The 24,413-nt window shown below is 45.8% G+C and overlaps 1 protein-coding gene across 2 annotated transcripts in view; it reads right to left on the reverse strand.

Moving 5' to 3' along the window:
• Positions 1-23,990, reverse strand: part of PCF11 (PCF11 cleavage and polyadenylation factor subunit) — a 324,271-nt gene extending 300,281 nt beyond the window's left edge. Inside the window, exons 1-4 of one of the 2 annotated variants that reach the window (XM_078658484.1) lie at positions 23,636-23,990; positions 20,649-20,774; positions 19,172-19,360; positions 18,572-18,775 (exon numbers count right to left, since the gene is read on the reverse strand). In XM_078658484.1, the coding sequence (XP_078514610.1) occupies positions 18,572-18,775; positions 19,172-19,360; positions 20,649-20,774; positions 23,636-23,791 (675 nt within the window). In that variant the 5' untranslated portion in view covers positions 23,792-23,990. Of the gene's footprint in view, positions 1-18,571; positions 18,776-19,171; positions 19,361-20,648; positions 20,790-23,635 lie in introns of both variants that reach the window. The other variant, XM_078658483.1, reaches the window with a different exon arrangement.
• Positions 23,991-24,413: the final 423 nt, after the last annotated feature.

A 24,413-nucleotide genomic window follows, 5' to 3' on the forward strand; every position in this document is an offset into this window, starting at 1 on the left:
GCCCTGGTCCACAGCCACCAAGACTTCATACCTGCTCCTCTAAAAAGCATACTTCCTGCGGGACGCATAACTGGCCTGTAAAAATATGGTCAAATCACTCCCACCCCTGATGGAACTCTAGATGCTCTCCTTGAGGGCCTACACCAACTTTGAAATTAGCAGCTTCATCTAGAAAGCCACTGCATCTGGCACCCCTACATATGTGGCTGACGTCTCCAGTGGCTCTCGGCACCAGACTGGAGGTGGAACAGTGCAAATAAAATGTAAAAAAAAATTAAAGAAGGCAACAGGACTTCTCCATCTAGGCACCAAGGTTCGGGAACATCATTCCCACATACATCAGAACTGAACCAATCCTGCACCTACAGACACACACTTAAACACCACATCACACTGCCATAAATTCATCTGTCACTCTTCAAAACCAGCTATCACTCCAATCAAGTTTTCTGCATGTTTGGCTTTGACCCTGTGTAGGATTCCACCTCTTATTGGCTAGGTTTACACTGTACAATTAGCTTATTACCTACAAGTTACCATGCAGAGACATCTTGAACTACATCTTAGAAAAATACAGTACCGATAACCCAGACTGAATTCCCATGGACTAAGTGATGAATTAGATCTAAAACTTTCTGTACAAAACACATGAAAGGCTGTTAACTTTTTAAGCAATCTGCAACTACATTAAAAAAAGTAACCAACTAAGCACAATAGACAACTTGAAAAAACAATAATGTTTGACTACACTTGTTCCAAATATCAAAAAAATGGAGTAGATGCAAAGGGCTGCATGCTGCTAAATATGGGAACAATTTGCTCTACCTTAGAAACTAGAAATTCTTCTAGATACACAATGTTTAGAGTGCTTATGTACCTTCTACGTTATGTAAAAGCTTGCTTGAAAACTACGGAGAAGGCACGTTCAAGCAAGTCCCTTTAATAACTATACACTTAATATAAGTTTTAAACGAAGGCCAAGACCTGGCAGATTTCTTTATTAATAAACACAATGTAAGGCATGGCCAGGGACAGTATGTACAACAATTTCAATTACAACCATTTTTGGGACCACAAAATTCAAAAATGGGTGATATTTAAATATAGCCTGGTCAAGAGGTCGGAGGCCTTGCCTGCGATTAGGAGCATGTGGAGTTTTACAAAAAGAACTTCAACATTATGAAGTAGTTTTCTTTTAACATGCAACGAAGGTGGATGAAGTGATGTGCTTCGGATCAGAGAGATCCACTCCATTAAGTGGCATGTTACCTAAAAGCTTGCAACTGTCAACAAGCATTAGCAAAGCCATTAGGTTTTTCTAATGCTGGATCTATTGACTTTGTCAATGTTTTATTTAGCCATGTTGCACAGGCCAGGGAGTCCTTTTCTGCCGACGTAACTTGCATACTTTCGGCCCGGAATTTCAGCTTTGAGTTGTAAACACTAAAAGAAGATCAGGAAAAGTGTTGCTCGTCCAACTGCAATTTATTTATTTAGGGTATGTAATGCACATGGCTGCCTCAGCAACGAGACGTCCCAGAGCAACCAGAAAACAAGAGACAAGAGACCAAGGAGAGCCGAGGAAAGAATTAGACAGACAATGTAGGGAAAAGCCAGGTCTTTAAGGCTTTGCGAAAGGCCAGATGATTCGTAGTGCTTCTCATAAAGACAGGAAGCGAATTCCAAAGCTTCGCCGCCAGGTAACAGAAGGAGCAACCTCCGGCCCTCGCTTTCCAGACTCGCGGAACGCGGGCCAGCGAGAGATCAGCGGAGCGCAGTAGACGCCCCGGCTCATAAAGCGCCAGCAAATGAAGTAACCCTGCTGGGGCCTGATGTGTCAGAATCTTGTGCGAAAAACATAACACCTTAAACTCGATGAGTTTTCAACCGGTAGCCAATGGAGTTTAGGGGGCACATGCGCCACCGAGCAGGATCTAGGCAGTGCAACCAAAAGCCGGGCCGCCGCGTTCTGAACCCTCTGCAACCGCTTGATACTCGCCTTATTTGCACCCAAGTAAAGAGTTACTGTAATCCAATCTGGACAAGATAGACGCCTGTACAATGGTCTGGCGCACCTTGGGAGGGAAGAAACCCAGCAGAGGTCTTAGACCCCGCAACAGCCCAAAACAAACCCCAGCCACGGCTTTTGATGTTTATCAAAGGTCAAACCATTATCCAACCACACACCCAGGTTCTTCACAACCTCCTTAGGGAGTGGAGCGGGTTTGAGACGATCCGGCCAGCACTGCTCAAACCAAAGCTCCCGGTCCCTGCCGAACAACAAGATCTCCGACTTGCTGGCATTTAGCTGCAAACAATTCGCTGCCATCCAGTCGCAGATGGCCAGGAGATCGTCCTTGAACTCCCCCAAACTGGCGTTGCATTTCTCAGAGAAAGCAACCACCAGTTTGGTATCGTCCGCATACGACTGCTCAAACCAAAGCTCCCGGTCCCTGCCGAACAACAAGATCTCCGACTTGCTGGCATTTAGCTGCAAACAATTCGCTGCCATCCAGTCGCAGATGGCCAGGAGATCGTCCTTGAACTCCCCCAAACTGGCGTTGCATTTCTCAGAGAAAGCAACCACCAGTTTGGTATCGTCCGCATACGACACCAGGGACAGCACCCTGCCCTTTGCCACATCCGCCAGGGGTCTAACATACAAGTTAAACAAGAGTGGACTTAGGATCGAGCCCTGTAGCACCCCCCGATGCAGGACAAACTCCTGGGAATTAAATAGAGGAACTAAAACCTGAAAGGACCTATCCTCAAGAAAGGACCGAATCCAGGCTAAGGCCACGTCCCCAATCCCAACTTCCAGGAGGCGTTTCAGGAGTATGTCATGGGAAACGGTGTCAAATGCAGCACTTCAGTTCAAAAGGACCAGTGCCGCCGAGTCCCCAACATCCAAGCTGCCCCAAATAGCCTCCGACACAACCAATAGAGCAGACTCTGTGCTATGCCTGGGTCGGAAACCATGCTGTGACAGATCATAAATGGCGTTCTGCTCAATGAAATTCGCAAGAATAGAATTCACATGGGATTTCACTAGCTTAGCCAAAAAAGGGAGCTGGGAGATTGGCCGGTAGTGGCCAGGTTCCCTCAGGTCCAGAGAAGATTTTTTTAGTATTGGAATAACTTTAGCATGTTTCCATGCCCGAGTGACTGTGGCTGACCTAAGCGACAAATTGGCCAGTTCTAAACACTCAGGAGAAATCAGAGTGAAACTGGCGGAAAAAGGCAGAGGACAGGGCATCAGCTGGAGAACCAGATTTAATTTTTAAACACAGAGCTTCAAAGTCCCCAGATGTCAGGAGCGGGAATGATAAACTATTACCCCCCATATTCTACGCCACTTCTGGCATCTCCCCCTCCAAATGAGGGGCCATCGAAGGTAGGCCCATATAGATGGTCAACTTTATTTACAAAGTGCAATGCAAGCGCTTCGCATTGATGGTTAGAGGCAATAGGAGAGACACTAGCCACCCCTGCGTTCTTCATACCTTTGAGCAGGGAGAAGATAGTCCTTGCGGGGTTTGAACTGGCTACGATTTTATTGGCCACAAACTCCACCCGTGCTCTCTGAATACCTTTATGATATTGTTTGACGGCCGCCCGATATTCTAATTTAGCTGACTCATCATAACAGCGTCGCCAGGCACGCTCTAGTCGCTTGCAGCCCTTCTTTGCCTTTGTGAGTGACTCGTTGAACCACGGGTTGGAGGGTCCTCGCCCCTTGCCTCCCCATTTGGCCGGGATACAACTATCCAGGCCAGCCGTCAGCCATTCCTGGACACACAGATCAGCCGCATCCACATCAGATGGAAGCTGAGGCCTATGCTTGCCAAGCAGAAAAGAGATCCGGATCCAACTTATGCCATGGGCGTTTAAGGACCTTGGCTGGACAGATCACGTTGGCTTTGCCTTGTAGCTGCAAAACAAATTACACCATAAAATGATCGGTCCAGGCTAGTGGCATTGGCAGATGGACTATAAGAGGACTCAAGTTGGAGAAGATAGGGTCCAGCAAGTGGCCCGCCACATGGGTACCTTCGAGCACATGCTGCAGCAGCTGGAAGGCCTCCAGAGCTGCAAGAAAACTGGCGATCTCCGCTTTACCCCCATTCTCTAGGTGAAGATTCAGGCCTCCAAGAATGGTCAAATTTGCCGCCTTACCAGCCAAAGGTCCTACTTTGCCCAATAAGTCACCCCTAAACAAACTTGACGGACCAGGCGGCCTATAAATTAGAAGACCAGATAATGTAAAATTCTGATTAAGCTTAATTTTGAAGAGAGCACTTCCACAGTCTTTTCCTTACGCAGACTAAAAGAGTAAGCTTCCTTGGCGATCAGCGCAATACTGCCCCCTCTCCCTCCCTCTCTTTTAATGGTCTTCAACACATACCCTTGAGGGAGGGCCAGCCAAGGCTCTGCTACAGAGTCTAGCGTGAGTCATGTCTCCGTAAGGAAAAGGGCGTCAGGGGACTCGTCAACTAAAAGATCAAACACCTCAGTGTGGTGTTTGGCCAGCGAGCAGCAATTCAAGCGGAGGAACTTATAGTCTGTATAGCCAGGTGGAGAGAAAATCCGTTTCGCTGGCACCAACTCAAATGCACATACTCCACAAAGGCACTCGTGACAGGCCCATGGTAGCGAGGGGCAGTTTGATGTCAGAGCCAAAAGCTCTTCCAGAGAATACCTGATGGCATCTCCAGCAAAAGATGCAGGGGTCCTGGCGACTGGTGACGGCCCGGACGGGCTTGCCTTTGGCACGCCCGCTGCGCGGGCGCAGCTGTGCCTGCATTTGAGCGATCAGGGTCGCAACCACTAGCCTGCTACCCTACACTCCGCCACCCCAGGAAAGCTGCCGCCTGGTGCCTTGTCCACCACCCAGTGCACAGTAAGCCTCCCGCAATTCCCAGTTGCCCGGATTAAATTCCCCACGTTTTGCAGGTAAATTAAAAGCGAAACAGCAAAGTGAGCAATAGTACATTTTTTAAAAACAGAATGCAGCGCGAGAAACGTAACGCACTCCCGGCTCAAGCCTCAGGAGTCTGGTGACTCCATGGTTTGAGTGTTCAGGTAAGACAGCTACAGAATGGATGAGCAAGGCTAGCAAGATCAGACTTCAAGTGCTATTATCTGGCAACAACAAAGGAGTGTATCGGAGTGCATTATTCACAAGTCATATACGGATGCATGACTAACCATGACAAGAATTACTGGCTTTCAAATGCAAAACAAAGCGTGCTAGTGCTTACAAATGGCTGCTGGCAAAGTTAAGAGCATTTGATAATCTCTACTCTTCTTTAAATTACTTAAGGAAAGAGCTAGCTGACTTTTAGACACACTGGTACTCTTGGCGCAGCTGTAAGGCATTCACGTTTCCCGACATATGAATCTGCTGAGTGTTAGCCATGTGCTGGCTACAGAAACCGCAACACCACACACTCGCAGAGAGCACTTTAAAGGATGGGTGTAGGAGGCCAAAAGCAGGTAGAGAGCAAAAACATTCAGTTGTATATTGAGAAATATTAAAACGACCCGATTCTCGAGTCTGGAGACAGAATGAAAAGTTCCAGAATGCAAGGGGAGCAGCAGAAGGACATAAATTAAGCAATCCATCAGTCTATGCACAATTGAAGGGGCTCTACTGATATTCAAAGCACCGAGAGCATTTAGTTTGATTCAACACTTTTATTGAAAGGAAAACAAAATTGTTGGGGCAAAAGTTTGGTTACCCCCTGGTTCACCGGGCTCTATGTTGAGCGTTCTCCATGCTCACGATGCACAACTTTCTTTGTGACCTTTGGGTATGATGCACATACAGTAAACATTAAATCAGTGTAGTCTAAGATACTTGAGCCATCTGTCTGCTGTGTTCCTCTCTCCTGCAAGTTGCACTGTTTATGGTTTCTTTGAGCTTGTACTTTTATTCTGGAGTCGAGACAGTGTCTTTACGTATTGTCCTCGAACCTTATTACCTCTAATTGGGAAGGCCATTGGGTTGGGTTACGCTTAAGTTGTAAACTTGATAGTTTTTCTTCTTTCTAGGATTATGTATTTTGGAATGGAAACAGATTCCTCTGCTGATTGTAGTTATAAGTTTAGTTGTTTGAGTACCCTTTACTATGCGTGTCTGCTAGCTCCTTGCATGACTAAATGTTTGGAACAAGAAAAAAAACAAGCATTTGCAATGCAATAGGTTTCGCATTTACACTAGTTTATGTCATTGGCATTGTAAATGACAATGCTTTTATTTATGTTTTGGTTTTAAAACATAAAAGGCATTGTCATTACAATGCCAATGGCTTAAACTTGCGTAAACGCGAGACCTATTGCATTGCAAATGCTTGTTTTAAATGTATAGACAATGGATGCAGACATTTTAAATAATTGAATTTTGGGAAGCGTGCAATTTAAGGGCAGCCAAACATAGCCAAACATAATTTGTCCAAGATGGCCGCCTGGTAGGAGCTCTGGTCCGGAGCTCCGAGTGCTGGGGACCCCTCTCCTGGAATCACCCCCGTTAGCACGCACCACCGCCGGCGGGAAAAGGAAGAACAGGACCATAACGAGTAACTGGAGTTATTTCAAGTAAATGGATTCAAAAGTAACTGGATTACTGACGAAATACACGTACCTGCAGCAGAGAAGGTTGGACCCTCTGCAGGCTCGGCGAAACATAGGACGGCAGGACGGGAGCCGAGCTGAGAACGCGACCGGAATATTGCTTGCTGAGGAGCTTCCAGACAGAAAACGTCAGCTCAGTGCCCTCTTGACAGCGGAGCGGAGTCTGGGAGGTTCCGGAGCCTACAGCGTATAGAGCTGGGTATCTGAGGCGAGTCCGGTGTGCAAGGTACACGTTGGGGCTGCCCGTGAGTAGACGGTTGCTGCCGAAGTGACGGGGGATAGCGGCAAGAACTGGTAATATCTGCCCGGCGGGAAGCGGGAGGCAAGCGGGGGGCGTGATGCGCCGCTTCAGGACCGGCAGCTGAAGTAGTGGAACCCAGAGGTCGGGAAGGATCCGGAGGAACGTTCGATCCACGACTTGAGCCTGCACCGCATGCGACGGGAGCGGGCGGCGACCGGAGCTGGGACACCACCACACAAGGAGCAACTTGAGTGGAGCCTGAAGCGAGCGGGACTCGGGGGCACAATGGACAACGGACAACTAGCAAGGTGGTGACCGGAGATTGCAGCGCTGCACGGCGGAGGTGCCTGAGCCCCGAGATGGTTGGGGAAACAAATCATATCAAAACACACGACAACACGACGCTGCCCAGGGGATCCACAGGGAAGGAGTGGAGAAACAGGCAATCTAGTCTCATCTGGTCTCATGTTTATTATAAAAAGCAACGACTATCGGATGTGGAAGGGCTGCAACACAGCTGATCCAGGCTTGCACGCACTTCAACCTGCTAGCAAGCGCTGCACATTTTTAGCTTTGTTCCAGGTGTTATCATTGTCTACACCTCCAATAAATGCTGTACCTTTGCGCCACTTTGCTGGCAACATCATAATACAGGCTGAGAAGTTCTACAAGAAGGTATTGTACACTTTTTCCTTCCTCCCTTTGTTCAAAATGGCTGGGGCCATAAAGCTGTAGTAATAAATCTCCCTCCTTTACCTTCGACGCCCACAAGGCTCCCCAGCTTGACTCCTCCACACAAGACAAGACCACCAAAAAAACAGAGATAAGACTCCCTCCCAACAAGTCAGAGCTGGGCTTGCTCAAATAGAAACTGAAATAGCCCTTCCTTGGTCTTAAAGCAACAACAACTGACAGAGGACTATCGGATATATCCCCCCATTTGGCGGCCATATTTGACTAATATTTCACCTTCTTCTGCGGCCATCATGCACTAGTCACTCTCACTGCTTGCCCAGCCCCTAAGAACTGACTATTTACATAGCTCTGTATCTAAACACTGTAATTAAGTATCTGCTTTGCATTGCAGTATTGTATTTTTATTTTTATTTTATTTTGTTATTTTTCTACTCTATTATACACATTTATTGTACTTATATTGGTATTCTGTGCACTGCTGGACCCTGTACCCACGTCACTTTATCCTCACCTGTAATTCACCGATTACTACCTCATATGTATGTGATTAAGTATCTGCCTCTTATCGCAGTACTGTACTCCTACCTGTACCTATCTGCACCTACATTCTGTTAGTATTATATTTAGTATTTGTATTTGTATTGTATATGTATCTTGTGTGATTAGGTGACCGCCCTATATTGCAGTTTTATACCTCTACGAGTATTCTATACATTCTGCGCAGACTGCTCCCATTTCACTTTTTCCCATCATTCAATGTTCGCTACCCATTTATTTGGTTCTTTGATATCAGCTACGTCGCGATGTTGCATTGAGTACTTCTACCTCATTCACTTCGCCTACTCAAGTAAGCTGCACCTAGCCACTTTCTACATCTACACCTAGACTACACCGCTGCTACCTCGTACACTCTGATGGGTAAAGGTGATTCCACCTATCCGGTTCTACCTCCCATCTCTTGTACATAGTGTAAGCTGACTGCTACCTCGCATATAGGATACATTTTGTAAGTTGCACCTTCGCACTGTTTGTTCCTGGATGCACTGACTTCTACCTCATATACTTTTGGTCACTCACTAGTGTCACTCCTCTGCCAACGGCTGACAGTTGTTATTGTCGTTACATCTCCCACATCCAACAACACAGCCCTTCTAATATGGAACCCAACGGCAAGCACACGATTAGAATTAATTACCCCTCCACCCTCACCAAAAAAGCCACTAAACGTTTTAAACATAACTTCCTGAGGTCGCATCCTGACACACCCTTTGCCGACACCCACTTCTCACAGGGCAATGGAGCCCTGAATACTGATATCTTCCACACCTCACGCAGAGCCCAATGGAGAAAAGTGTTCCTAACCCTACTCACCGTCTCCTCCACCAGGAAAACAACTCATGGCCTAACTCTCTCTATCACACCTTCCCACCTCTTCCCTAGCAGGGCTACCATTACTATCTACAATAACGGGATTGTCCTAATTCAATCCACGGACACAAAACCTGGAACTACTAGACAACCTGTTCCCCAAGTTCAAAGAGCAACTCTCCAAGCTGCGGACCCACACCCAGAACTCCACCAGCACTATCACCCCTGACGTCGCAGCCCCCACCTACAACACCTCTACCCCCAACACCCCAGTAAATGGCCCACCTGCTGTTAACGCCCCACACTCCCCAAGAAGAACAGTCTCTAATGTCTCCACCTCCTTTACTAGCCGCCCCACTAACTTGACCCCCTCTACCCCCACTCCCCCCCCCCCACCCCTCCCCCCCTTGACATATCAACCCACAACATGCCACCATCTGAACATACCACCGCTCGGAGTTCATCCACCACCCCTCCCATCCCCCCCACGGCAGACCCCTCTCCCTCCCCACTCTCACCCACGACACTTCTACCCCCACTCACACCCCCCCACCCCTCCCCCCTTGACATATCAACCCCCACCCACAACACGCCACCATCTGAACACACCACCGCTCGGAATTCATCCACCCCCCCTTCCATCCCCCCCACGGCAGCCCCCTCTCCCTCCCCACTCTCACCCACGACACTCTCACACCTGACATAACTCACAACTCTCACCCACAACACGCCACCAACGGATCACACCACCATTCGGAGCTTATCCACCCCCCCTCCCATCCCCCCCACAGTGGACACCTCTCCCACCCCAGCCCCCTCCCCCCTCCCACCCACGACACTCTCACCCTCCCTACAAAACATACAGAACATACCGTCTCCTCTACCTTAGCATCCCCCTCTCTCCTACCTCCTATTCTCAGCCCTCACTACCCTCCTGTCTCCCCCACTGTACTCAGCCTTCACTCACTCTTCTACTCACCAGCACCGTCTCTCACCGATGACACTACCTATGCCTCCCACCCACCGCCTTCACCGCCTACGTCACCCACACCCCTCGCCCACAAACACGCCCACACATTGAATGCCATCCCACTCATTAGCACCGCAGAACCTCCCAACAACGCTAGCATATCCCCCCCCTCGATACCCTGCCCGCTCTTCAGCTCACTACTCAACCAGTCACCAATGGCTCTCACCACCAACCCCATCCCCAATCCACCTCCTGACCTGACTTTATCCACCCTCCAACAAGTCAAAGAGGATATTCTACAAATCAAAAAAGATGTCCACGCAATTAAAGACCTTCTCTCCTCACTGCCCAGTCTGCCTCCCACCTGCCCTCTACCCTACAAACGACGCACCCTCCCTACATACCATCGCCTCCAACGTCACCCGCGTTGGCCGACTATCCCCGCTCGCAATAACTCCCAGCGCCCCCGTCGTGTCCCACCTCACTGTCGGACCGCGACATATGCTCTCTCCTACGCTCTTATGGCCCAGGCCCGGTAAAACAAAGATCCAACACACACATCCCCATACCCACAATTCTTACATAGCCTCTGAGGCTCCCAACACACAACAACAGAGGTTGCGTCCCGAACAACCTCAGAAAAGTTCCACTCACCCTAGAAAGCTCGACCACCCTTCTCTCTCCCAAACTCAAATGCATCCTACTCAATTGCAGATCGGCCCAGAGACACTCCTCCGACATCGCTGATCTCGTCTCAGCTAGGGATCTGGACCTAGCCATTCTAACGGAAACGTGGCTTACTGAAGCCTCTACCCCGATTATGGACATACTAGTCCCCCCTAATTATCACATCATTAGGCTAGAACGGGCGGGGGAATTGCATGCATCTTTAGGAGCAACCTTTCCGTTACTAAAGTCAACTCCCCCTCCCTTTCCTCCTGTGAACTCCTATGCCTCGACATCACCAGCGAGGGCAAACAAGTTTGTGCTCTACATCTCATCTATCACCCGGCTGGGGACAACCTCACATTCACCCAACAACTCATGGACATGATCACTTCCAATGCCGGTCGGCAGACCACCCAAGTCTACCTGGGCGACTTCAATCTTCATTGGAACGATCAGAAAGACACAGTGGTGAATAGTCTCAAAACGTTCCTGAATGCGCTTGACCTCACCCAAATATGCGATAGACCAACACACGACAAAGGCTCGATACTTGACCTCATCATCGCCAAAGAGAACTCCACACAACTGGAGGCGATACAACCGTGCGACTGGTCAGATCACCACATTATCACCTTTATCAACGAAAAAGTTAAACCTAACCCAGCTCAACCAATCAAATCCAAAACATGGAAAAGGGACATGAAGAATCTTAACCCCTCTACTCTGCCTCCACACATCGGCAATCTCCTCTCCCCCCCTCAGGTGCCTCGGATGTTCAATTACTGACCGACCACTACCTTGACTCTATGTATACAATAGTCAATGAAGTCGCCCTACTGCAACTGAAGAGTCTCCACCAAAATCTCTAACCCCTGGTACGACGAGAGACTCAATGACGACAGGCGTACTATGCGAATGGCAGAGCGCACCTGGAGATCGGACCCTTCAGCACTGCACCTCAAAAGGCTTAAGAACAAGAGAAATGCCTACTTCAGGAAAATAAAGCGCACAAAGTCGGACTTCTTTAGCCGCCAGTTGGACCTAGCAAAAAACAGGCCAAGAAAGTTGTTCGAACTAATCAAGACTCAAACAAAGCCACAACCCTTACAATCAAACGGCACAACAAGCGAAACCCCACACTGTGAAGCCTTCTCTGCTTTCTTTAAGCAAAAGACTGACAACATAAGAAATGATCTCATCATGGATGTAAGCCGATTCACCAACCACACCAGGATGTCCAACACTCAACCTAAAAACAATGCACCTTGGCTATACTTCGATACTTACTCGGAAGAAGCAATACACAAACTGCTCTGCACCTTGAAGCCCTCTAATCACCTCACTGACCCCCTTCCTGCTAATGCTGTAAAAGACTTCATCCCATTGCTCCTCCCTCTCTGGACCAAAATCATCAACAGCTCCCTTCAACAAGGTCTCATTCCAGACTCCCTCAAGGTGGGGCAAGTCACGCCTATACTCAAGAAACCTACAGCTGATCCGTCTGACCTAAACAATTACCGACCCATCACCAATATCCCCACCCTGGCCAAACTGCTGGAGAAATGTGTCCAACTCCAACTAACAAAACACATTGATCAATTTGACCTCCTCAACGCTCATCAATCAGGCTTCCGAGCGAAACATAGCACGGAAACAGCAATGACACACATAATTGATGACGCCCTCCAAATACTTGATCGCAATGAGTCCTGCCTCCTCATCCTTCTTGACCTCTCTTCAGCATTTGACACGGTCAAACATGAGAACTTGCTGGAGCTGCTAAGCACTAGAATGGGTCTATCGGGAACTGTTCTCAAATGGTTTTCGTCCTTCCTTCATAACCGGTCGCAGAAGTTCAAGATCGACAATATGCTATCTACACCTGTGCCTGCAGATCTAGGTGTTCCACAAGGATCCTCCCTCTCCCCCACACTGTTCAACCTCGTCATGGAACCGCTCGCCACCTTGCTCCAAGCTTCCAATGTCCAATTCCATATGTACGCCGACGACACACAACTTTACCTAAAGTTACAGTCCCCGGAAGATATCAAACATCTGAATTCCACACTTATTAACACTCAATCTTGGCTGGCCGATAATCACCTCAAACTAAATGCTCTGAAAACTGAGTTCCTACTCATCTCACCCCCGGCGAAAATTTCCACCGCCCAAACCTGGCTCAATAACCTAACAGCACTCAATGTCCAACCTACCATCGTGGATTCGGCGAAATCCCTAGGCATCACACTCGACGCCAAGCTCAACATGCAGCAGCACATTAGCAAAGCCACAAAAGGAGCTAACTTCCAAATCAACACACTGAGGAAAATTAAACCCTTCCTCCCTGCCGAAGACTTCCAAACTGCTGTACAAGCCTTAGTCATCCCGCGAATAGACTACGGAATTGTGGCCCTCAGCGGACTCCCGCTATCCACAACGGCACCCCTAAGAGCCTCCCTGAACGCTGCTGCGAGACTCATTACTGGCTCAAGAAAATATTCGCATATATCCCCAGATTTAAAGTCTCTAAAATGGCTGCCTTTTGAAGCTAGAATACAGCTAAAAATTGCAGTTATGACACACGCGGCCTTGCACCACAAGGCACCCAACTACCTCGCTCAAAAGTGGTCTATATCAGGAGGTTCGAGATCCAATAGAAGTACAAAAAATCTACTCCTGAAACCTCGTAGATTCCGGAAAGAGAAAACATACAAGCGCTCCTTCTCAGGAATGGCACCCAGGATCTGGAATGCGCTCCCTCCTGAAACCAGGCTTATCTCCCTCACTGCACTCTTCAAGAAAGAGGTGAAAACCATCCTTCTGGCCAAGATCTCTTGAACTTTATAAGTACTGGATCAGAGACTCTGCCTCGCTGTGTATCACTGCTCACCTTGTCCATTGGCACTATACTTCTACTTGATGATGTCACTACTACGCTACCTCTTACTCTTACTACCGACCAACATATGATACACTTTGGTCCACTGAACCACCCTCCTGATGCCCCACTCAGTGTTCTCTCTAGCCTAAGAACTTGGTATAAGCCATTCACACATCCTAGGTTTACCTGAAAACCTCTGCAGTTAGATTAATGACTTGTGCCGTCTTATATTACTTGTCTACCTGATTGTATATTGATATGTTTTCTGTACGTTATTATTATCCTACTATGTTGGTGACTATTGTACTGCTCCCATTATCCCTCTTCTTTCCTGCTGCCCCTACCCATGTCTCTGTGAAGCGCTCTGATATCTGTAAGGATCTTGTTCGCGCTATACAAAACTTTGAATAAATAAATAAATAAATAGCTAGAGAGAGGAATATAAAAAACAAGAGCAATACTGGGGAAAGTTCTTGGAGTTCATTGCAAGCTTCAATCAGCTGTAAATAGCCTCTCTGGACATCCCCAGAAGACTAGAGCCAGCAGGGGACTCAGTAGCCACACCCATAAACAGGTAGGTGGGTGAAAGGCACATGCACGGCCCAGGTTCTCTGCAAGTCTACCTGCTTCCTCTGCATGCCATAGGCTTTTCTCTGCACATCAAGATTCTCTTAGCAACTGTAAGACTTGAAAATGGACAACTTCTGCAGTCAGTTAAGTCCAGAGATACATTATGAAGATAACTACAGGGGCGGTTTCAAAGCTTGTAAAGTGTTAACGGGCCTGTGTTTGTTGCCTCAGTCATCAGAGCTATTATCTATAACAAAGGCCTTTGGAATTATGCATCTCTCTGGCTGTGGTGTTTTCCTCATAGTTCTGATTTTGCCTCAGCTGCTGCCTAATTTGCAGATTTTAACAGAAAAACTGTTTCCCTGCTCAAACTTATCAAAAGTTGGTGAAAATACTGCAGCACACGATGCTGCACAGTGGGAGGGCATTTGCAAAGAGTCAACTGGCCACCTTTCAAATGCTGAATTCCCAGGCAGTGCCAACTGGAGGCAATCCAACCCTGTGACTGGTCAGATCACCACATTATCACATTCTACATAAAGGAAAAGGTTAAACTCAACCCGGTTCAACCCTACAAACACAAGATCTGGAAAAGGGACATGAAGAAACTTAGCCCCAACTCCCTGCCTTCCCACAGCACCAGCCTCCTCCTTCCCCCCACCGGCGCTTCTGACGTGCAATCTCTGACCGACCAATACCTCAACTCTATGACCTCAATAATTAATGAAGCCGCCCCACTGCAACTGAAGAGAGCCTCCACCAAGATCACGAACCCATGGTATGACGGCAGACTCAATGAAGATAGGCGTGCCATGCGCATGGCAGAGCGCACCTGGAGATCAGTTCCCTCGGCATTGCACCTTAAAACGCTCAAGAAAAAGAGGAACGCCTACTTCAGGAAAATCAAGCGCTCGAAAACAGACTTCTTCAGCCTCCAGCTTGACCAAGCAAAAAAATCGACCAAGAAAACTGTTTGAACTAGTCAAAACGCAAACCAAGGAACAACCTCTACAATCTAATAGCACAAGTAATATACCATCCTGTGAAGACTTTTCTGCTTTCTTCAAGCAAAAAACTGAATATAAAAAGCGAACTCCTCAATGATGTAAACCAATACTCCAGCCACATCAGCAGAACCACCACTCAACCTAAAAATAACGAGGCATGGTCGTCCTTCGACACCTACTCAGAAGAATCAATTAACAAACTGCTCGGCACCCTGAAACCCTCTAATCACCTCACAGACCCCTTACCTGCTAATGCTGTAAAAGACTTCATCCCCCTGCTCCTCCCACTTTGGACTAAAATCATCAACAGTTCCCTACAACAAGGGCTTATCCCCGACTCCCTCAAGGTAGGACAAGTCTCGCCTATACTCAAGAAACCTACAGCTGATCCGCTCGACCTAAACTATTACCGCCCTATCACCAATATCCCCACCTTGGCCAAACTGCTGGAAAAATGCGTACAACTCCAACTGACAAAACACATTGATCAGTTTGACCTCCTCAACCCTCACCAATCAGGCTTCCGAGCAAGACATAGTACGGAAACGGCTATGATGCACATAATTGATGACGCCCTCCAATTCCTTGATCACAATGACTCTTGCCTTCTCATCCTACTTGATCTATCCTCGGCATTTGACACCGTCAAACATGAGAATCTACTTGAACTGTTAAACACCAGAATGGGTCTATCTGGGACTGTTCTCAAATGGTTCACTTCCTTCTTACATAACCGGTCTCAGAAGTTCAAGATCAACAACGTGCTGACCTCATCTGTACCCGTAACATTAGGCGTCCAACAAGGATCTTCCCTATCCCCCACTTTGTTCAATCTAGTCATGGAACCACTCACCACCTTGCTTCAAGCATCGAATGTGCACTTCCACATGTACGCTGATGACACTCAACTACCTCAAACTAGAATCCCCGGATGACATCAAACTTCTGAACTCCACGCTCAGAAACACCCAATCTTGGTTGGCCGATAATCACCTCAAACTTAATGCACAGAAAACTGAGTTCCTTCTGATCTCACCTCCTGCGAAAATCTCCACCACCCAATCTTGGCTCAAGCACCTAACCGCACTCAATATCCGACCCACCATCGTGGACTCAGCGAAATCCTTAGGCATCACACTTGATACCAATCTCAACATGCAGCAACATATCAGTAAAGCAACTAAGGGAGCTTATTTCCAAATCAACACGTTGAGGAAACTTAAACCCTTCCTCCCAGCTAAGGACTTTCAAACCGCAGTACAAGCCCTAGTCATCCCACGCATAGACTACGGAATTGTGGCTCTCAGCGGACTCCCCCTATCTACAACCGCACCACAAAGAGCCTCCCTGAACTCTGCTGCGAGACTGATCACTGGATCAAGAAAACATTCGCAGATCTCCCCTGACTTCAGATCCCTGAACTGGCTGCCTTTTGAAGCCAGAATACAGTTGAAAATTGCCTGCATGACACACATGGCTGTACACCACAAGTCACCCAACTACCTCACCCAAAAGCTGACTGTATCAGGAGGCTCGAGAACAAACAGAAGCTCAAAAAATCTCCTCCTGAAACCTCGAAGATTCCGGAAGGAGAAAACATACAAACGCTCCTTCTCAGGAATGGCACCTAGGATCTGGAATTCACTCCCTCCTGAAACGAGGCTGATCTCCTCCACTGCATTTTTTAAGAAAGAAGTTAAAGCCATCCTAATGGCTAAATACACTTGAACTCTATTTTGTTCCGATCTAAGACTATACACCGTCTCTTTATTAGCTGTTTACCTTATTATCTACTTGTTTTATGCCTTTATCAGACTGCGACCTTATTGTGTTACTCACATATTACCTACTACTATTATTGTAACTAAAGTCTGCTCAATCACCCTCTTGTTTCCCTTACCCCTTCCTTCTGTAAAGCGCTCTGAAATCTGCAAAGATCTTGTTCGCGCTATATAAAACTTTGAAAATAAATAAATAAAATAAAAATAAACGACACACAAGCGGCTTGGAAGCAGTGCTGGAGAAACTGCCAATCCCTCACCCAATCAATCCAAGTATGGTCTGTAATGTAAAAGCATACAATACAACATTAGTACCAGACACTCAAGTAAACAACTTATAGTGTTGATATGCACATTGTGTAAGAGATGAATGCTGTCACTCAAAGTCAGGTAAGCCAATGAGTTAAATGAGTTGACCCTGTGCCCCTAATGCTGTGGTGAGTGGACCCTGTGCCCCTAATGCTGTGGTGAGTGGAAGAAACCAACATTACAGCATACCAATGGGTGAACCGAATTGGCTGAAATCCGGTGTAAGTATGTACGCATTGTATATACATTTTATTAAAAACATCCCCTGCAACATCTGGCTCAAAATTTGCTCGGCCATGAACTAAATATCGGAGAGAGCAACGGGACCTCGCCCCCCCCCCCCCCCCCATGAACGCACTCTAAAGGACAAAAAAAAGTGCTTCCAGAGCGTGTAACTCCGCGAATTAGAGATCCAATCCCGGTGGGCGGGGCCAAATGGAGAAAAGGCGGCAACAAGGAGGAACTAAGAAGCCTCCTATACAATCAGAAGCCAGCGTTTTGCATTGAAGAGGAGGCCAGCGAATGAGGAAGATGGGCGGGGCTTCAACTCCGCCTCCGAGAGCTTCGGAATCTGTATTGATTCCAAGAAGCCCTCATATGACGAGAGCAGCGCATGTGCTGCTTTCGCCAGCTAAGACCTAAAAAAGGGACAATATGAGTCACAGGTGCTACGCCGAGGACCCCTGGTTCTCCGAACAACTCAAGGGCGTAGGCTATTGTGTATTTACAGAAGACTCAATATAAAGCCTGGGGGTGCCCCAAAAACACAAAGATTTGGCAAAGACCCAAGTGTTTATCATTGGGTAGTCACATACACTGGAAACAGCACTCTTAATATGAATTGCTAGTTTTTCAAATATGACATCTTACCACATCAAGCAAATTCTTGTTTATGACTCAAAATTAATCGTTTACAGGCAAGAACCCCTTTTGCGTAATACAAAAACACACGCCATTTTCAAACTCCCAAGACACTACAAAATGGCCCAATGTGCCTTCAGAATGTTATCTTACCTAAACCTTCAGTGTTCCTCTTGGGCATTTGTCAACTCTCTACAATGGTGAAGGTTCAGAGTAGTCCTAAACCAATACTGAACATGGAGTGTTGAGAATGGAACCGAAGGCTGAGAGGATAGGTGAGGGAACGTACAAAGCAGAAAATTGTACTAGAATGCCCAGACAGAGGCTCATTTTTTATACACCACAGAAGGATACCAAAAATCTTTCTAGACAATCATAATGTATGTAAAGCGTCTTCCAACGCAGCAAAAAAGACATGATATGGCTTCTTCCAAAGCAGCAAAAAAAAAAAACACATGATTGGATGTGGGAACTAGAATGCGTATGATAAAACATAACCCAACTTGAAAGACAGCTATCGCATCATACAAGTTATCAGTTGGAACGCAAGAGGACATAAAATTTGAATTAAAATACCCTACTCACCAGCTGTGCCTTTGTCTGTTCCAACTCCAGTTCTAGTTTCTTCTGCTGTAATTCTAGCAACTGCTTCTGTTTTGCCAGCAGTTGTTGTCTTATCATTTGCTCCTGAGACAAATTCTTTTGAATTTCTGGAACATTCAAAGGAGCAGGAATAACAGGAACAACAACTGGGATAATAGGGGCAACAGGTGCGGGTGGCTCCTCTGGCTAAAAGGAAAAGGAATTGAAAAATTAATATGCCCACACAAGTGGTCAGTTATCAAATGTTAAGTATGTATTTCGGGTAAGATTTCTTCTTTTACCTGTGAGTTGTGTACATTGTAAATTCATTTTTAAACACAAAAAATAAAAAGGTTCATAAAACATATAATCCTCAGTATAAATACTTATGCTCACCAGCAGGACTACTGCAGTTTGTGATTTACTTTAAGTCAAAACGCACAGTAAAACAATTTAACTCCTATTTGTCTGCATAAAAAATATATTCCAACAAAACTGGAACCAATCTGCTGAAAGAACAAAAGAATTTAGCTCTTAAGCTTGTTAAAAATAAGCTTCCACTAAATGCAGTTGCTTTTTATGCCCATTTTAGAGAAAACTCACCGTTTTACTTAAAAATTTGGGATTCACGTGGATGCTAGACGTATTCACATTTGGGGGTAGAGGTTTAATTGGCCACGCAGGATCTAAGGAGTTAACTCTGACATCAAGTGCATAAAGTTTCTTTGAAGGGAAAATCTCATCCCATGTTGAACGCAACTTAAATAAGCTTTTCCTAGTATTTTCCTCCACCTGTAAAGAATAGAAGAATTATATTGCTCCATACTATACCAAACATATGCTCACAAAATCAAGGCCAACTTAATAAACCTTTGAAAAAACAAAGATAAAACGGTGGAATGTTTTAAATAAAACAGCACGAAAGCACTACTGCAATGCATCCAAACAAATACCAATAGTCTCACGAGCACCATTTAATTAAAATGTATTTGGTACTAGAGGGCTTGTAATGACATGACATTTAGAAAAACGTGTTGTCAAACATCTAATATAAGCCATAACGTATCCAGGTATTTACAGGCGGGAACTTATTGAACACTGTGTTAATCTTTATGCACACCCACTAAAAGTTCAAGAAGAACAGTTCTGCCCAGCTATTTAATAAGAAAAAGACACACAAAAAAAAGCAAACAATTTTGGATCACTCAATGCCAACAGCAAATCAGAAACAATGCTTGAACTAAATACACAGTTTGACATTTCAAAAGATCAAGCCTCCAGGGGTTTACAATTGCCAGGATATGTATAAAGATAAAGAAAGGCTAAAACTGGTTTCTGTGCCTTGAAAAGCTGAACAATTCTGGGTGCTCAAAACTTGCAAATACTCACAAGGCCCCACCATATTCCTTGATGAATCGTGTACCTCGTACCAAAAAATAGAAGCCTCCGGAAAATTCCACTTAAGCACACCATTTTAAACTTGGTGTAAAATGGAAGGGTCTGTTTCGTATGCTTGTAAATCCAAATTATCTTGCAGACCACTAGGATTGAAGGCATGTTCAGTTGAAAACTTCAATACTATGCACCCTTCATCCCTGCCACTTCCCGACCCCCACAAAGGGCTCAGTTGGGGTACTAACTCATAACATGTAAGTTGTGATTAAAACTGCATGTACCGTATTTCATGTTCTGGCATGCCTACAAGACCTCAGTGTACCACCAGGATTACTTTCTAAACAGTAACTGTGGACTAAATTTCAAACACTGGGTGTACAAGTTGTTCTTAAAGAAGGCATGCAAATTGCTTTGACATTTCTTTGAGGTAAAACTAACAACAAATTGGAAGAGAACAAACAGAAATAAGCATACTATTTGCTCCGGTGTTTTCCTCCTAAAAACACGTAGGAGTCAAAAAAAAGCTCCACAAAGTACACCTAGGAAAACGGCATCTAAAAAAACAGACAAGTTGACATCGCGAACCAACTCAAACATGCACAGAACATATTGCATCTAGTTTAAATTAGTTGCAACAAAACTTTAATTGTCAATTATAAAAGTAAAACTTTAATATGGCATATACCTTTTCAAATACATTAACAAATGTAGGAACTAGGTTTTTAGAAAATGCATCAAGATATTCTCTCCCGACGTTCTTGACAATGGAATCCATAAGATACATGACAGGAAGCTTCTCTGCAGTAGGAGCCTGAGTAATAAAAAACTGAGAAATTTAGTAAAACAAAACATTACGTTTACGGATAAGATTAGGACTCCCCACAGGAATGACTGACATTCTGTGACTTCCAAGACACTCGTCAACAATTTAAGTCCATTCTGCAATTCTCCACCCAATAAAAGAGTATCGTCCCAGGACGCATTATACTTTGCCACAATTATGCTAGTGGTTAAACCACTGCCAGTAAATACCATTACCAAATACTGGGGGTTTTGTAGCCCTACCCTCCATTAATTAAGTATTTACCCAACAGCTGATGGAAATAGAACTCTTTAAACCAGGATGCTGGGGCTCCGAAGAGGTGTATGGCTGGAATTAAGTGAAAATTAATTCAAACAAGCATCCCAGAACAATGAATTGCTGCAGACCGTTCAGGTTGAATCTCAGGCAGGCATTGGTGTAGTTGTTTAGCAGTGTAAATACACAGTAGTGGTATCTTCAAGAACTCGGTGTCCAGGTGACCAAGGACCCATGCAGCCATGGCAGCTTCAGCAATCGTGCATATAAAAAAATCTCAAACAGTAAAGCAAATGTGATGGAAAATGAAAACAGGCTATTCAGCACTGGGAAGTGTTCTCTTGATTGTCTGGAGGTGATATCTGCATACTGGTCTCCATTGCCACAGCAGCACACAATAGCAGTTCTAATTCTTCACAGCCGCCAATACGCACCAGTAATTTGATTTTACGGAATATATAAAAACATGATCCTTAACCATACATCTTTGGGCAAGAATACTTTGTGGAAAGTCCCAACGATTAACATCACCTAAAAACAACATTGAAGGCCTAACTGCAAAACCCATATGGTTTAATTGGCATGTTGACCCCCTTATCGCATGGACACGATTTAAATGCGGAACATGCCAAATAAACGTGTACATCCACATTTTAGAAAAACGCGGACAATTCCCCTTTGCGGCTAAGGAAAAAAAGTATAATAAATAGTGGCCCCAAATAACTGCGTGTCCGGGCAGACTAATGGAAAAACAAACTGAAAAATGCAATGGCTAACTGCAAAGTGACTCCTGTTTGCGCTTCCTCTAAAAACCCAACCAACTTCACTCATAAATGTAAAAAGTAACTAAAGAGAATATAGCTCAAAGTTGGTGTCCTGAAAAAAAAAAGTAACTTAACATCAAGATTCTTTGTGATGTTGAGGTTATAAAAATGTCCTGAAGAAAGCACATTTCCGAAAAACTGCACAGTTGGATATAAATTGTACAAAATGTATTAATTCACTTTCTCCTACGAATATTCTTAAGTTGCTTTATAATCGGAGGTGTTGATTGATGTTATCTTGCTCGTGCTGAAATTGGGCTAGAGCGCAAGTTAACTGAGCACTGACGTGTCACGAGTTATCTAGCCATAGACACACTAACTACACTAACATCCCATGTGGCGCCCAAACAATTGTATTCCTCCCCCGCCCCCCAATGTTCAGCTATCTACCGACATTGCCAGATAGATCATAAACTAAAATAGTACGAATTTTGAAAGGTATCCTGAATTCTAGGAGGCGACACCATGACATCCAGATAGTCTCCATTCAAAAGCATCTAGTTAGATACCTCCTTCCCCCACCCATCTCCCTACAGAAACTAAAGTTGCGCTAGTGTAGCCATATTTAAAAAAAAACTCATTTTGTACACCCTGGAATAGAGTACATTCAACATTTTTTAGGTAAACGTTACTTTACAAACGAAAACTAGAATTACAACAGTTGAAATACTTTGTGCCATACGCGATTTGAAAACCACCCCCACACACTGTGCATCGTAGTAAATAAAAAAAGACAAATACGCAGTTGATAGGCTTTATTAACAGATTAAATACCAGTCACATTTTAAAACCATTTATTCATGAGATACACTAGGAACAGATAAGCATGTGCATACATGACGGGTAAGTGATAGCAGCAACCCCGGAAACCCCGAGTTTAGGACTGAATGAAACCCAGTAAGAGGCAGCAGTGGTTCGGGGATAGCGGGTTAAAGATAGGGGTAGTGACACCTTTAAGGAGAGGCTTCTGACGAGTGCTCAGCAAAAAGGTACAACCCCAGGTACCGTGCCTCTTGAAGAGTCCCACGATTTAGAAGATGACTTGTTGACAGCTGCCAGGCATGAATAAAAACTTACTAAATAGATAAGTGTCTCACGCCAGTGGGCGCTGAGGTCCTACTACAGCGGGAAGAATCTTACGATGTTGTAAGAGAATAGCTTGTCAACAGGTGGCGACTAACCTCGTGAACAAGACCACGAGGCCTTTTAAAAATGGAAGGCGATACGGAACTGCCTGGAAGGGACAGACAACAAAAGCAAATGGAAACATCACGTAAAACTAAACTAAATAGTTGCTTAAACGAGAGCCCACGTTCTTTCCAGGGGAACAGATAAAATACGTACACAAGCAAAGGTCAATAACACTTTGCTGACCCCAAACCCTTTGCTAACGAGAAGGACTATAAAACTGCAGCTCACAGAGAGGTGGGGAGCCTGCCTTCAGATGTCAGAAGAAGGGGGTGGAGACATTACGAGTTAGAATAGCCACCAGAATCATGTCACAAGCCGTGTTACTTTGCGAGTGAAAGCCACGTTAGGAACCACCGAAGGACGGACTAGTACTCAGTGGCTGAAGGGGCGTATCCCTCTACTCTTATCTCAGGACCCGTCAGTGTTACCCCAGAACTGCGCACGGGGTGAGCCTATTGCGCCATGCTCTTCTACCGCCATGTTTGGCCCTGTGGACCCGCGACCAGATATATCCCACATTGACAGGGGGAGGGGGGGCTCGTTAGATAGAGTAAAATAAAATTCTTTTAATATAAAAACCTTGGCGATCTGAGCTTCGATAAGAGCGACGATATCCCTGGCGAAGGGCAGGTTCTCTTCTGCCAGGATGGTCAGCATGTTGATGTGCGGCTTGCTGTTGAAGGTCAGGTCCTCCAGCGACGACTGGTAGTCCCGGCACGCATCCTCGGCCTCCATCTTCTCCCGTCGGCGGCCGCGCCAGTACTGCAGGAAAGGCCACTAAATGACCCACCGCCCCCTCAGTGACAGTCCTGCGGATAGCCCAACCGGACGTTCCTTTCCCCTACTGCATTGCGGGGCAAAGTCGGAAACGCCACCTTCCTCCGCTCCGCTCTCCCGCGGCCCCGATCGTTCACCGCCGGACAAGATGGCGGTCGCAAGTTGAAAAAAAAACACAGCACTCAGCCGTTGCGTCATGCAAAATTATTTTAATAATTGTGACGTAGATGCTAGCCTTTGTCCAAAGCATGCATACTGATTGGTCGATTCTTCGCTGCAACGCCCCTGTCGCCGTCTTTACGTTGCTTGAAGGGAATTAGGCACGCCCATTTTGAGGAAACTCTGAAGAGGAAAGAGTCCGATTTTCCTATTGGCTGCCTTTTCGTCAGATGTCCGTCACTCGTATGGCTAATGTACTACGGACCCCGTGTCCGTAGGCGCGTCCCATTCATGGTGGGGACAGATGTGCGGATTAACGTGTAAGCGGCCATGCTACAAGTTGCACAATTAATAAGAGTATAAACGGTAATATTACATGTCCTACCAAGAAGAAAGTTTGAGTCTCGACACAATATACATA

Source organism: Lissotriton helveticus, chromosome 8 (genome assembly GCF_964261635.1).
Source record: "Lissotriton helveticus chromosome 8, aLisHel1.1, whole genome shotgun sequence".
NCBI lineage: Eukaryota > Metazoa > Chordata > Amphibia > Caudata > Salamandridae > Lissotriton > Lissotriton helveticus.